The following is a 14,627-nucleotide window of genomic DNA, read 5'->3' on the forward strand; positions in this document are numbered from 1 at the left end:
GAACCAAGGGTATGTCAAAGAAAGTCTCGTAATTTTTCTATAAAGTTTCATCGGAAGGTGCCAAGACCTTGTTCATAGATATTCCGTTTCGGCTTCACATGTGATACACGATGGTCTTGAGGTGTAAATTCTGGGTACTGACGTTGTTCGTCTTCTTGGTAACGTGTTATAGTATTCGTAAATTTGTGTTTTTGGTAACGTATTATAGTATTCCCCGATTTTTCTTTATGAATATCCTTTAACTGTTTAGTCTGTTTATGGTTATATCCGTTTGATGTGGCTTTGTACTTATACCTCAAATCCTTGTGTTGTTTTGCTGTGGTAAACATTTATATTCTTATCTTTCGTTTTTTCTAATGTGCCTTGTTTTTACGCCTTTTTGTGTTTATTTATTGGGATTTTATGCGACTTTTAAACCAGTGAGAAGATTGGTTAGCTATAAAACCAAGTTTAATACACCATTTTTTTTTAAGAAAAAGTCCTGTACCAAGTCAGGAATATGGCAGTTGTTATCAAATAGTTCAAGGTATGTTTGCGGGTTTTGGTTGTTTGTTTGTTTGTTTTTTTTTTTGTTTTTTTTTTGTTTTTTTTTTTTTGTTTTGGGGGGGGGGGGGTGTTAATCTTCAATATAGTTGATGTGTTTCCCGCAGTTTAAGTTTGTAATCATAATTTTTGTTTTCTCTCAGTCTATTTAAGACCTATGAACACTGGTATACTACTGTTGCCTTCATTAATGGATTGAAATTCTTCTTTGGACCAAATTTCGGGGATTTTTGTTACATTTTCATTCGCCTTTTTTGCAGTATTTTCTATCAAATAAATACAACTTAAAGCCATGGTTACACCAAAAAAGAGATTGTTTTTAACCATTTTAACAAAAGTAAATACATGGAAGATGATATTTCCGAACATATGCACGTGTATAACACAAACATAAAGCCATATCTGTTCGAAGGGGAAAGGGGGTGGTTAAAAATTATGAGAGTCACTTTGATTTTTTGTCCAGACTGTGTTTTGCTACCTTAGTGAAAAATAAGGCACACGTTCGAACATTAATTGCGTAGTTCGGTTTTAAGAGGTAAAAAGTTGAAGGTTTAGAGTTAGATTTAACTTTAGTTAACGATAACGTTAACACATGTGCAGTGCATTCTAAAAAAAATCACAAGACTAACAAAGGCCAGAGGCTCCTGATTTGGGACAGGCGCAAGCGGCGGGGTTATATATATATATGAGAAATTGCTTCTTGTTTTTGAACACCATTTGAAATTGAACGAGAGAAATACAATGCTCCAACCTAATTGAGGTGATAAAGTCTAAGACTAACACCTGGTTTTCCCGGTTTTCTTGAAAAATTAATTTGCATGGTGAATAAAAATACTCAAGTTCTACCTAGATTTACCCGAATTCGTGACAATTATCACCAACGAAAATAAACCAAGAAAACAATTGGTTTGCATTGTGAAAAAGTAAATTCAATAAAATACTGAACTACGGGGAAAATTCAAAACGGAAAATCCCTAATCAAATGGCAAAATCAAAAGCTCAAACATATCAAACGATTAGATAACAACTGTCATCTTCCGGACTTGGTACAGGCATTTTCTAATGTAGAAAATGGTGGATAAAGCCTGGTTTTATAGCTAGCTAAACCTTCCACTTGTATGACAATCTCGCCATGGGTTAGGGTTATGGTTAGGGTTACACAGACTCAAGTTCTCTTTTTGATTTATCGGAATTCATATCATCAATGAAATGGAAACAAGAAAATATTGGAAAGCGAAGTTAGTTGATAATTGTTTTCCTTATTCATATTATTTTCCTACAAAAGATAATGTATAGCCGTCTTTGATCCCATGATGATTCTGTACACCTGAATATAGTGCTCACCATTGATGTGAAATTGTTGCATTGCAAAACAAAAAGTAAGCATTGGAATAGACATTTTTCTGGTGGACTGAAAGTCATAGAAATTTCATTTTACATAGCAAGCGAAACAAGAACAGATATTATTCTCTTAGAAAAAAATCAGCTCCTGAAGTTCCATTATTGATTGAAAATAAGCTGTGAACTTCCATGGAAAGAAATGAATTTTTGGTTTAAGAAGAGAGCTAATATCAAAAGAATCATACCACGGAGACAACTTTCAAATTATTCTCTAAGTTAATATGTTAATGTATGTCCTAAAAATAAAGCTATGATAAAACAAAAATTGCCACCAAGATGATGGACAACTCATCGCCCATTACAATAGCTGAGATGACTTTCTGATCATAATAAATTTGATGTGAAAAGCCATTTAGATCAAGACAGTATTCATACATAAAACTATCAAGATCCATGAAAATATGGTAAGATAATAAGTACCCTGCCAGAATATAGGCTGCTTCCAATAATCTGATGCATTATTATAGTTGACCTATCGCTTGAAATATTTAAGAAACTTATATTATCTTAAAAAACCTTTATTTAAGCAGTTAACCAGAAATGAAAGTGAAACCTGCCCGACAGACATGATCAACAAACCATCATTCAATATACCAAATATAGTGACGTTTAAAGTATCCGAAGAAGAATGCACATGCTAAATAGTCTTGCCTACTTTACTTATCACTATTTAATATATGTAGAAAATGAAAACTTCACTTCATAAATTTCATGCTTCTGAAGCGCTTTTTAGGATTTACCTTGATCAGGAGCACTTAATGTCAAATATTTGACAAGCCAAGGGTGTATAAGAAACAAAACAGTTGAGAGCTATACGACGAAAAAGGACATAAAAAATAGCCAAATCCATCTAAGGCTATATAGAAAGCATGTCATATAAAATTTAATTACAAGTATAAGAAGTATAACATATACTGAACTCAGAGTAAATGATGTCAGATGAACCCTGTTAGACAGACATGAACACCTTACAATCATGTCATATACAAAATATATCTTGTTTATTGTTTATAGTATCAGATTATTAGACCTATTTTGGAAAAGTGAACTTTAACCAACTATATAAATGAGATCAAGGTTAGATGAACCAGAGACTTGTAATCCTCTTTTGTAAGCTATGAAGAGGAAGAGGGAGAATCAGATACCCTTACTTAAAGTGGGACAGACATCTCTTTTTACAAAAATAAAAAAATAAAGCCAATTTATTGAATAAAATAGAAATTATTTGAGCCAATCTAGTTACACTCTGCAATTAACTCTGTAAGACGTTTTATAAACATGAAGATATGGTATGAGTGCCAATGAGACAAATCTCCATCTGTCGCAACGTACAAAAAGTAATCAATAATATGTTAAAGTACAGCCTTCAACACAGAGCCTTGGCTCACACCAAACACCAAGCTATGAAGGGCCCTAAATTGGCTAGTGGAAAATAAGTCAAACTGGAAAACCAATTATCTAATCTAAATAAAAAACAAGAAACGAGGAAACACTCCACAACTTTCCACACCAACAATTAACAACTACTGATCAACAGGCTCTATACCAAAGTTTATGGCAAATGATATGTTACTGGAAAAAGAAGTTGGCAGAATTATGAATCTATATTGGAGTTTATGCTTATAAGATCAAAACCAAAAACAGATATATACATATGTAACTGTATCTTTCTCAGGAAATAGGTGTATTAGTCTTTCAATCTTTGGTAATTCTAGATATCCTCTAAATGTATTATACAAAGCTACTTTCAAATTTGACTACTAGTTACTATAATTGGTCTGGAGGAACAGAGAGACTTGATTCCTAAATCCATCCAAAAACAAGTTTGAGTCGCAAATAATACTTTTTAGACTATGCATTTGCATAAATGTCTTCATAATTTATTTTTCAAATTCAAATATATTGCTTGATATATTTTAATAAATCACAAAATCAACACATTGTTTAACAACTGTCTTTATAACATTGTGTAAAGTCTTTAATGTGAATCCTTCTCAGGAGGTTGTATCAATGTTTGTCAGTAATTTGTTTCAGTTCTTATAGTTGTCAACCTGCTTATCTCACAATTAAGACCTATATCCAGAGAAAGATGGATTACTTCTGAAAATGAATAAATATTTGAATTAAATAAATTATAAATACAGGCTAGCTACACATGCTTTGCAGCCAAAAACAATCAGAAATCTGATTGGCAGTCATATTACTGATGCCCTACTGTAAAGTATCTTGATTTCCCCTCCCCCCTTAATATTACCAATCAAGCCATGTCTAGTTAACTTTGCAGGTATGTATCAAAACATAGGATATATTTTTAGTACATGTATGAGATTTTGATATACATATATGTTAAACAACTTATAAAAATCTGCAAAACATGTGTTAAAAACATAACAGATAAGACGTATGAATGATTACATCATTGTTCCAGAGTGAAATTAAATTTAATATCTATTTTATAATTTTTACATAATTTGATCAGTATATTTTTCGTCATCATGTATGTTAGTAGATATGTTAAACACATGTTTAACATCCATTAAACATTAGTTATGTGGAAGGAAAATGTATCTTCATTATTAAACACATGTTTAACATTCATTAAACATTAGTTATGTGGAAGGAAAATGTATCTTCATTTACATGTGTTTTAAAACATTTGTTTTACACTTGTTTGGAAGTAAAATCCTTAAATCAGACAATGTTAATTTTTTTGTAAAAATATCAAAGTTGCCATAAACAAGTGTCAAGTGTGCATGTTTGACCTTTGGGAGTACATCAACGCGCATTATGGTGTGATAGGTGCTTACATTTTTACTTTAAACATATATTTTTGATTTGATTGTAAAATTTTCCCAAAGCCTTTCAATATGACTTGAATATGTATTGAACTTTGGGGGTTTTCTTGTTCTAAGAGCATTTTTATTCCTCTTTTTAATCCAATTTTTTTTTTATCTGTATACAAAACTCTGAATATCACTAATTCTAATTTCATAATTTTTTTGTCACAAGTTTAATTCAAATTTCCTTATTTAAAAAAATTGAACATTGACTTATCATGTATATATATATCATACTTACGGTGGAGTTGTTTGGCCGAAACCTGTAATGTATAAACAGATTAAATAATATTATGAATAAACTGAACAAGAATTTATGATATTTTTATATATACAATGTCTATAAAATAAAATTGGTTTTAAAATCTGTATTAATTAAAAGTCATATTACATTACAATTATGTAGAGAAAACTATCCCTTCATGACATACTTTTCAAATATTTCAGTTTTTGAGGTAAAAAAACCCTTTTTCAATACTTTTTTCAAATTAATAAAACAACTGTTGAGCAAGGTGTTACTTATGAGAAGAAGATGTGGCATGATTGCTAGTGAGACCAAATTAACATGGAAGTTACATTCTATAGGTCATCTTACAGGCTCTTGACCCCAATATTAAACACCAATCAATCAAAAACAAATCTAAAGTTATTTGTTTTCTTGAAATGTTGATGCATGTATTTGCATAACATTCTTGAAGCTTTTATACAGAGCATGCAGAATTTTGGACTTTTTCAACAAACTTCACAATCTCATGTATGCTTAGTTATATTTACCTGGTTGTTGCTGAGTTGATCCAAAACCCCCTCCTCCTCCTCCTCCCCCTCCAAATCCACCTCCAGGACTTTGTTGTTGTGACAAAGCACCAAATGTTGGAACATTACTACTCCCAGCTAGAGCCTCAAATGTGGGACTGCTTCCTGTACCACCATATCTAAAATATAAATGTATACAGCAACTCTGAACCAACAATATAAACATAACTCCTCCCTGCTAGAGCCTCAAATGTTGGACTGCTTTCTGTACCACCATATCTAAAAATCTAATTCATTGAAAGTTTGTTAATTGCAAGGTAAAATCTGAATCATTGTGAGTTTGTTTATCAAAAGTAAAATCTGAAGCAATGTGAATTTGTTAATTGGAAAAGAAATTCTGAATCATTGCAAGTTTGATTAATATCGAAAATTAAATCTGAATCATTGTGAGTGTGTTAACATGGAAAGTTAGCAGAAAAATGTCTTACCCTGCAAATCCAGCTGCTTGTCCCTGCTGTGGAGATCCTCCAAACATAGTATTGCCACCGACTGGATTACCAAAAACTGGTTGGCTGCCGAAACCTGTTCCACCGCTGCCACCAAATGTTGTGGGACTACTCCCGAAGGCTTGACTGGTACCAAAAGCTGGAGCAGTTCCAAAGGAAGGACTTCCCCCAAAAGCAGCAGGAGCTCCAAATCCAGCTGAAATACATTCAATATACAAAGACATATAATAAGTCAGTAAGAAACTTTATAATAGTTATTAAAATACACAATAAATATTGATAATATGTATGAATACTGTGGACTGGTATTGCTGAGAGTCCCACTAAACATTGGATGAAAAATATCAGCTCCATGTTCCTTCCTAACATATACCCACAATGATGACCCTGGATAACCTTCTTTTAATAAAGTTCAGATGGTCTTCTACTCAATCCTTTTTCGTTGATTCACATTTTTCAGGTTGAGGGCTTTTATAGCTTGCTTTTGTAATTTGTTTAAGGGCTGTTGGATTTGAAAGCTTGTTTATATTACGTAATGTCTAGAGACTTACATGGACTGGTCTGTTGTGCTGCGACACCAAACCCTGAGGCAGCTACACTACCTCCACCACTGGTAAAACCTCCTACCCCTCCAAAACCACTGGTACTCTTGGCCCCAAAAGTGGAACTACCTTGGTTACCAAAGATGGAACCTGAAGAAAAAAAAATAATGAGAGTTTTATTAGGTCCAAGTTACAATAACAAATTTCAATGTGTTACCTTTCAATAATTGTTAACACACACAAGCATATTTATTAGAAAATCAATCTAACAATATTTGGGAAAACCATATTTCTTGCTACTTCACTATCTGAAGCTAGAAATATTTTGTTCTCCCTCTCTACCCAGTAGTGTTGCAGAAGACCATAGGTTAACTTCAAGATTTCTTTTTGGTTTTGTATGTGGTTGGGTTGCTGTCACATTGATGTTGACATTATCATAATATTACTGTGTAATAAAAAAGTGATAAATATTACCTGCAGAACTTGTTGTAGTAGTACCAAAGGTTGGAGAACCAAATACATTGGTGTTAGCTCTCTCTGCACTGGGTTGGCCACCGAGGCCACCGAAACTAGATCCACCAAATACACCACCTCCACCGGAACTGGATGTGGTCGCTGTCCCACCAAATGAGCTGAAACATACATATACATGGCTTAATAAGTTAATCTATAACAGCTTAAATTCATCTGAATAAGATTTAAATGGCTTCGCCACTTAGTGAAATTCAAAATATTTTAAAAACAGAATATTTCAGGATTCAATGATTTGCAAAAAAGTTACCTCATACTAATTGAAAGACTATAAAATTTCCAGAAATAATCAAGGAACTCAAACCTGTCAATTGTCTAGTGCATAACGACTTACAGGATAAAAATCTTCCTCTGATGAAAATCTATTCTGTAAAGTGTTCATTTTCATCCAAGGAGGACGTAAGTAGTATCAAGCTTAATGCATTTAATACTATGTATTCATCATTATTTGTGGTATACCAATTTTCATTAATTTGTTAAGTACAGGGGAACTTCAAATTTTCTAATTTTTTTTAGTGAAGTAAATATTTACTGAAGATTTTATTGCAATGACACTAAATATTGATGAAAAATATATAAACAATTTTATGTTTGCACACTAATGATCAAGAGTCTTCATTCAGAAACAGTCATGAAAAGTTTTAAATTTCTTAAATGAAAAATAAATACTGTTAATTTAGAAATTATTGCATGCATTTATCATTGCAATTTTTTACGAATGGATAAAAATGCAAGATCAATTTTCGTGATGCAGAAAAAGCTAAATACAGATAAATGCATCAGATATCAGACTGCCAGTTCTTTTTATTGCAATGCTCACCCAGCTGCATTATTCCCATTATTACAAAACTCCCAATAATTTCCTGATTTACAGTAATAGATTATAATAAGGTAATAAATTTAAACCATATTACAGTCGTTTTAACAACTCTAGATATGTAGCCATTTATTACCTTGATGTTTGTCCAAATGCAGTCTGACCAAATGCAGTCTGCCCAAATCCTGGAGCTGTTGTCTTCTGACCAAATGCTGATGTCTGCCCAAATCCACTACTCCCAGATGATACTGGTTGCCCAAATACACTGGTCCCAGCTGATGAAGCTGGTTGCCCAAATCCACTACTCCCAGATGATACTGTTTGCCCAAATACACTGGTTCCACCTGGTGAAGCTGTTTGCCCAAATCCACTACTCCCAGATGAAGCTGGTTGCCCAAATACACTGGTTCCAGTTGAGGAAACTGGTTGCCCAAAAACACTGGTTCCAGCTGGTGAAGCTGTTTGCCCAAATACACTGGTTCCCGCTGATGAAGCTGGTTGGCCAAATAATCCTCCAGCAGGAGAGGAGGTAGTCTGTCCAAACATGCCACCAGAGGTAGGAGTTGAAGTTGACTGACCAAAAAGTCCTCCAGAACTAGAAGTAGAGGTTGGCTTACCAAAAAGACCGCCTGAGCTTGTTGCAGATGTTGTCTGACCAAACAATCCTCCAGAGGATGATACTGGCTGACCAAATAAACCACTAGAGCTAGAAGAAGGTTGTCCAAACAGTCCTGCAGAACTAGTTGTAGTTTGGCCAAATAATCCCCCTGAGCTAGTGGTAGATGGGGTCTGTCCAAACAGACTAGATGGAGTAGAAGAGGGTTGTTGCAGGAACAGATTTTCATCAGTAGTTGTGGATGTTTGTCCAAATGGGCTTGTAGTTGATGTTGTTGTTCCCTGTCCAAAAGGAGCAATGGTAGAGGCTGCACTACTGGACTGTCCAAACGAGGCTCCTGTTGTAGTGGTCTGACCAAATAAACCTGTTCCTGCTGCTGAAGTTGTCTGTCCAAACATTCCAGTTGTTGCACTTGATGTTTGCCCAAATAATCCACCTCCAGTGGCATTACTAGGTGGCACATTTGATCCACTGACCTCATCTGTCACACCTGATGAACTTGTCACTGTTTCTTCACATTTCTCTTTTTGTTGGTTTACGGTTTCACTGCTGGCAGTAGTTTCTGAACTCGTAACAGTTGGTGTCTGTCCATCTGTTGACAATTTTTTACCAAACAGACCCGTATTGTTAGATGTACTTGATTCACTTTGACTGACCACTGGTTTCCCAAATAGACCAGTACTGTCAGAAGTACTTGATACACTTTGTCTGACCTGTGGTTTCCCAAACAGACCAGTACTGTTAGAAGTACTTGATACATTTTGACTGACTGCTGGTTGCCCAAATAGACCTGTTTCACTTGAAGAACTGGTACCAAATACTCCTGTTGAAGATATTTTAGGATCATCTGAAGATGTAGCATGACTTATAACAGGTGATGGTGCTCCTGTAGTAGGAGATCCAAATAAACTTCTGGAAACTGAAGAGCTTGGCTGTTGGTTTGGCGTTGTCACCCCTTGTCCACTTCCTGTATCTTTTGAAGTTTTTGGTGTTGTGTCTACTCCACTGCTGCCAGTTGGTGGTATAGAACCAAATGACTGGGAAAAAGAAAATCCACTGGCTGGTTTGTTTTCATTGGTGGGACCTGTAAAACAAATGTTTATGTTAAATCTTGGTTTCTGTTTCTATAATGTATAAAGCTAAAAGCTAAAATGCATTAGCTACATAAAATCACATAACAAGGCTATAAGACACCTATCATTCATCGTTTGTCGAGGAATTGAATGCATTGTGCGTCAAGGGATAAGCTAATTTTTCAACTTCGCTTTTTGGTGTTTTTTATTTAACACCTTCTGATTTCAATGGAAACCCAATTTATATCATTTACTTATATTGAAAATATGACTAGATGGGTTTTTTTTCATAGAAACAGGTCTCATTTGTTTGTTGGTGTTAAATGCCACAATCAGCAATCAGAACTTAATCTTGGTGGCCAATATTTATCTGTGAATGAGATGAAGAACCAAAGTAGGACTACAATTTTCATATCCTTATCCATAAACATTATTATTAAAGTACATCTCGCCACAATTAGGGTTCCAATGTTATAACTAGGTACTTATATGTTATATAAGTTAGGTTTATACATAGTTTGATTTTAATTACTCAGTAGTCATTATTTTAGGATTTTCCCAGGATGTGTATTTTCTTTGCTGTTGAGATGAAACAGATTTATTATCATATGTCAATCAGTTAGATGTGAAGTTTATCACATGTTCTTAGCAGGAGGTCTAATTACATCAGTTCCAATACAAATATACATGTCTTGTTAATTAGTGACCACTTGTGGCATTTGGCTTCCTTTGTCCTTTGTTTCTTGATACATTAATCTGGGTGCAGTTTTAACTCCTCCCACTTAGGAGTATCCCATTAAGAAGTTGTGTATTAAAAACCTGTGTATGCTGCCTTGAGTATTCATTTATTTAAATGCAGATTAAGCAGTTATAAGAATAATATTGGCTCTAATAGTGTATTAGCTAAAAACTTGCCTCCCACCGACCCCTCCTTTTGCCTTCAATATTGCCATGACAGGGGAATCAATCTCAGCACGGTTTATAGATTTCATTTATGAAATTTTATTACTGGTTGTTTAAAATATTTCACTCATCTCCCAAGAATTTCTGGGGATAAACTGTCAAATTTCATACAAATTCATTCCAACACCAATTCAACATCAACACTACTAGGCTTCCTCATAGCCTCCTTATAGGCTTCCCCATTGTCTCTTTATAGGCTTCCTCATAGTCTCATAGGCATGATAGCCTCTAGGAATGATAGCCTCATAGGCTTCCTGATAGCCTCATGCATTTATTCTGAACCATCGTTCCAATTGGTGTGATGTCAAGCCAGGGGTCTATACTTTGCTACTTTCAGTATGCACATAGCTAGGCTTTTGGTTTAGGCATGGAGCAAAAAATAAATTTTTTTAGCTGAGTAGTTTCCCCAAAGGCCAAATTATAATTGTGATGTATATATATAAAATAAAAGGTGTAATTAAATTATGATTTATTTTTAATTCAAACATGGATACCAATGGTATTGCTACACAGTATTTCCCAGGAGTTTATTACAAGATAGGTTATAGCAGGAACAAGAGGGCACACGCTGAAATGTCTCGCCTTCTTTACTAATCATTCATATTATGTTGATAGACCTAAATATAAAGCTTTATTACAACTGTCACATAAACTCAACATTAACCAAGAAACGAAACATTGATCAATGAACCATGAAAATGAGGTCAAGGTCAGATGAACCATGCCAAGCAGACATGTACAGCTAACAATTCTTCAATACAACAAATATAGTTGACTTATTGCTTATAAATTAAGAAAAACAGACCAAAACACAAACACTTAACACTTAGCAATGGACCGTGAAAATGAGGTCATGGTCAAATAAAACCTGCGTAACAGACTTATAGATCATAAAATATTTCCATACACCAAATATAGTTGACCAAATGCATAAAGTATTAGAAAAATAGACCAAAACTCAAAAACTCAACTTTGACCACTGAACCATGAAAATGAGGTCAAGGTCAGATGACACCTGTCAGCTAGATATGTACACCTTACAATCATTCCATACACCAAATATGGTAGACCTATTGCATATAGTATAAGAAAAACAGACCAAAACACAAAAACTTAACTATAACCACTGAACCATGAAAATGAGGTCAAGGTCAGATGACACCTGCCAGTTGGACATGTACACCTTACAGTCCTTCCATACACCGAATATACAAGACCTATTGCTTATAGTATCTGAGATATGGACTTGACCACCAAAACTTAACCTTGTTCACTGATCCATGAAATGAGGTCGAGGTCAAGTGAAAACTGTTTGACGGGCATGAGGACCTTGCAAGGTACGCACATACCAAATATAGTTATCCAACTACTTATAATAAGAGAGAATTTAACATTACAAAAAATCTTAACTTTTTTTTCAAGTAGTCACTGAACCATGAAAATGAGGTCAAGGACATTGGACATGTGACTGACGGAAAGTTCGTAACATGAGGCATCTATATACAAAGTATGAAGCGTCCAGGTCTTCTACCTTCTAAAATATAAAGCTTTTAAGAAGTTAGCTAACGCCGCCGCCGTAGCCGCCGCCGTAGCCGCCGCCGCCGTAGCCGCCGCCGCCGCCGGATCACTATCCCTATGTCGAGCTTTCTGCAACAAAAGTTGCAGGCTCGACAAAAATTAGGTCTATAATAATGTGAGCACTAAATCCTTAATTTTACATATCATGAGTTCAAATGGTGTGTTCTGAAAGAAATCAGGGGTAATTAAATTATTTAAATTACTATGAAATTACTATGAACTCATTATGTGTGACTTTGAGGATTTTGTTCACTGACACATTTATTAGCGAAATTAAAATGTAGGGCAGAAAGTTACACCAGGATGGTTTAATTGTCAGGTCAAAGAATTTGCAAAAAGATATGAGGTTGGATGTTTGCTCAGGTGTTAACACACATTTCCCTATTGCATAACAGATTACCAAAGAAAAGATACAGTATAAACAACAGACAATTAAAATAAGATTAGAACAGCATCATATCAAACAGAAATAAATTTACCCAAAAAATATTTACAAAGAATCAGAACACAATGCAAACATGGAACAAATGACAAATAAACATATTCAGGATCATTTCTGAGAATTTTGTATAAACTTATGTTCTTGAATGACATTCGTAAGTAGCTCTTGAGTTCTGTATCTATTCCTATATATTTAGAAAAGTTTAGTGTGTAATCATGGCCAGGGGAGGCTCATAGGTTCACTGAAAGGTGCATATAATTGTCAATAATAATAAAATAGCATAAAGCATAGCTAGGAGATAAAATTCGCATAAATTTCACATTTCAAATCCTTTTTTTTTTTATAAATATTTTATTGGTAATACATATGTAGTAACAATGAATTAAAATTTGAACAAAAGTAAAATTTTAGAAAATAGCTGGAAAAAGAAATTTGACTACAAAATTAATATAAATGTTGTGCTTGAGTTTATTTCATACTCATAAAGAACATTTTATATGATTCTTTTGTGAGCTAACTTGTCCATGTAGTGTTTCAACTAGTTGCTATTATGGTTCTAACTACCTTCAATTGTTTCCTTTGACTTTGTGGTATTGTCACTAGATGAAGTCTTCTGAACATTGTGTTTACTACCAAATAGTCCTACAAAAAAATATGAGTTATAAGGCTATCGTGTATTATACATGGTTTCAGATCCAGTAGGATTGTGGGTAATATCCTTATTTGTACACCACACTGAAAACAATGTGACATCATTGGTCAGTTCCATTGCTTATGACCATTCAACCCACTTTGGTGTATAGGCTTGTGAAAATATAACCCAGACTGCATAAGATACTTTAATTCATGCAAAGTATAATAGTAATTTAGTGAAATATTACATGAAAACAAACTACCGGTATAAGACATGGGAATATTTGGATCTTATTTAAATTCATTTAATAAAATTAGAGGCTCTATAGAGCTTGTGTTGGTCCCCTTGATCTATAAGCATCTTTGACTTGCCACTCTCTTACATTGTAGACTAGATTATAATTCATCATTAAAATCTATTTTTAGTTGATAACACAAAAAATATTTAAAAATCATCATTCCATGGCAAGAAATACTTACTGACCATTTCCACTAACCTATTTGTTGACATGAGCTTGATTTATAGTAGATTTTGTCCTATTAATAATTCTTTCATTTTAAAACTTTCTCTCTACCTAGTAAATGTTTCTAAACAATAGGAAAAACACCAAAAATTTAATTTGCTAAAAGGTACACAAGGATATGTTTTGCTGTTCATGTGATAGAATAACAGGTATGCAGGCCACATAATCACCAGGGAAATAGGATGTACCATTCTAAATAGCAATGTTCAGTAATTATTACTGAATACGAGTGGTTCCCATTTAACTGATCAAATCATAACTTCCATAAAAGTCTGTCTAAGTCCCTCCCCTCCTTCAATGATGAAACTTAGTGTTTACCTGTTATGTTTTGTGAACTGGATGCTCCTCCAGAGAAGGAAAAAGAAGAACCAGTTGGCTTAGCTGTGAAAGTGGTGCCATCTAGTGACAACTTTGATGCTGACTTAGAAACATCAGCTGTTGATTCTCCACCCCCTATAAACAGAGACAAAATATATTTCTTAACAATTCTGTCCAAATGTGATGATTAAAGAAAATTTCATTTTCTTTAAAACAAATCTGCTTTAAGAATTTTAACTCTTAAATTTTTCCTAAACAAATCACATGGTATGTGCGTGTGATGTTATAAAATAAATGTATAGAAGCAATATATAGTAATAGAAATAGTTGCCAATACAGATAAAGATAACAACCCAAAATCAAATATTTTCCCTATTTTAGTCTAACAATAGCTGATGATATGACCTTGGCCTTTTACTTATTGATCCCAAATTCAATATAGGTCTTCCTCTACCAATGGGGGGGGGGGGGGGGGGCCTTGGCATGCAAAGTTTGTTAAAGTTTGAACTTTGCTTTTGTATCTAAAATACCTAAAACAATTGCCTAGTTC

The 14,627-nt window shown here is 34.1% G+C and overlaps 1 protein-coding gene across 1 annotated transcript in view; it reads right to left on the minus strand.

Moving 5' to 3' along the window:
- Nucleotides 1-3,844: 3,844 nt before the first annotated feature.
- LOC143063428 (uncharacterized) overlaps nucleotides 3,845-14,627 on the minus strand; it is a 42,015-nt gene continuing 31,232 nt past the window's right edge. Inside the window, exons 24-32 of the mRNA XM_076235578.1 lie at nucleotides 14,078-14,212; nucleotides 13,167-13,244; nucleotides 8,067-9,630; nucleotides 7,057-7,214; nucleotides 6,592-6,732; nucleotides 6,023-6,236; nucleotides 5,556-5,713; nucleotides 5,023-5,044; nucleotides 3,845-4,044 (exon numbers count right to left, since the gene is read on the minus strand). Of these exons, the coding sequence (XP_076091693.1) occupies nucleotides 4,011-4,044; nucleotides 5,023-5,044; nucleotides 5,556-5,713; nucleotides 6,023-6,236; nucleotides 6,592-6,732; nucleotides 7,057-7,214; nucleotides 8,067-9,630; nucleotides 13,167-13,244; nucleotides 14,078-14,212 (2,504 nt within the window). The 3' untranslated portion in view covers nucleotides 3,845-4,010. The remainder of the gene's footprint in view (nucleotides 4,045-5,022; nucleotides 5,045-5,555; nucleotides 5,714-6,022; nucleotides 6,237-6,591; nucleotides 6,733-7,056; nucleotides 7,215-8,066; nucleotides 9,631-13,166; nucleotides 13,245-14,077; nucleotides 14,213-14,627) is intronic.

This window comes from Mytilus galloprovincialis, chromosome 2 (genome assembly GCF_965363235.1).
Source record: "Mytilus galloprovincialis chromosome 2, xbMytGall1.hap1.1, whole genome shotgun sequence".
NCBI lineage: Eukaryota > Metazoa > Mollusca > Bivalvia > Mytilida > Mytilidae > Mytilus > Mytilus galloprovincialis.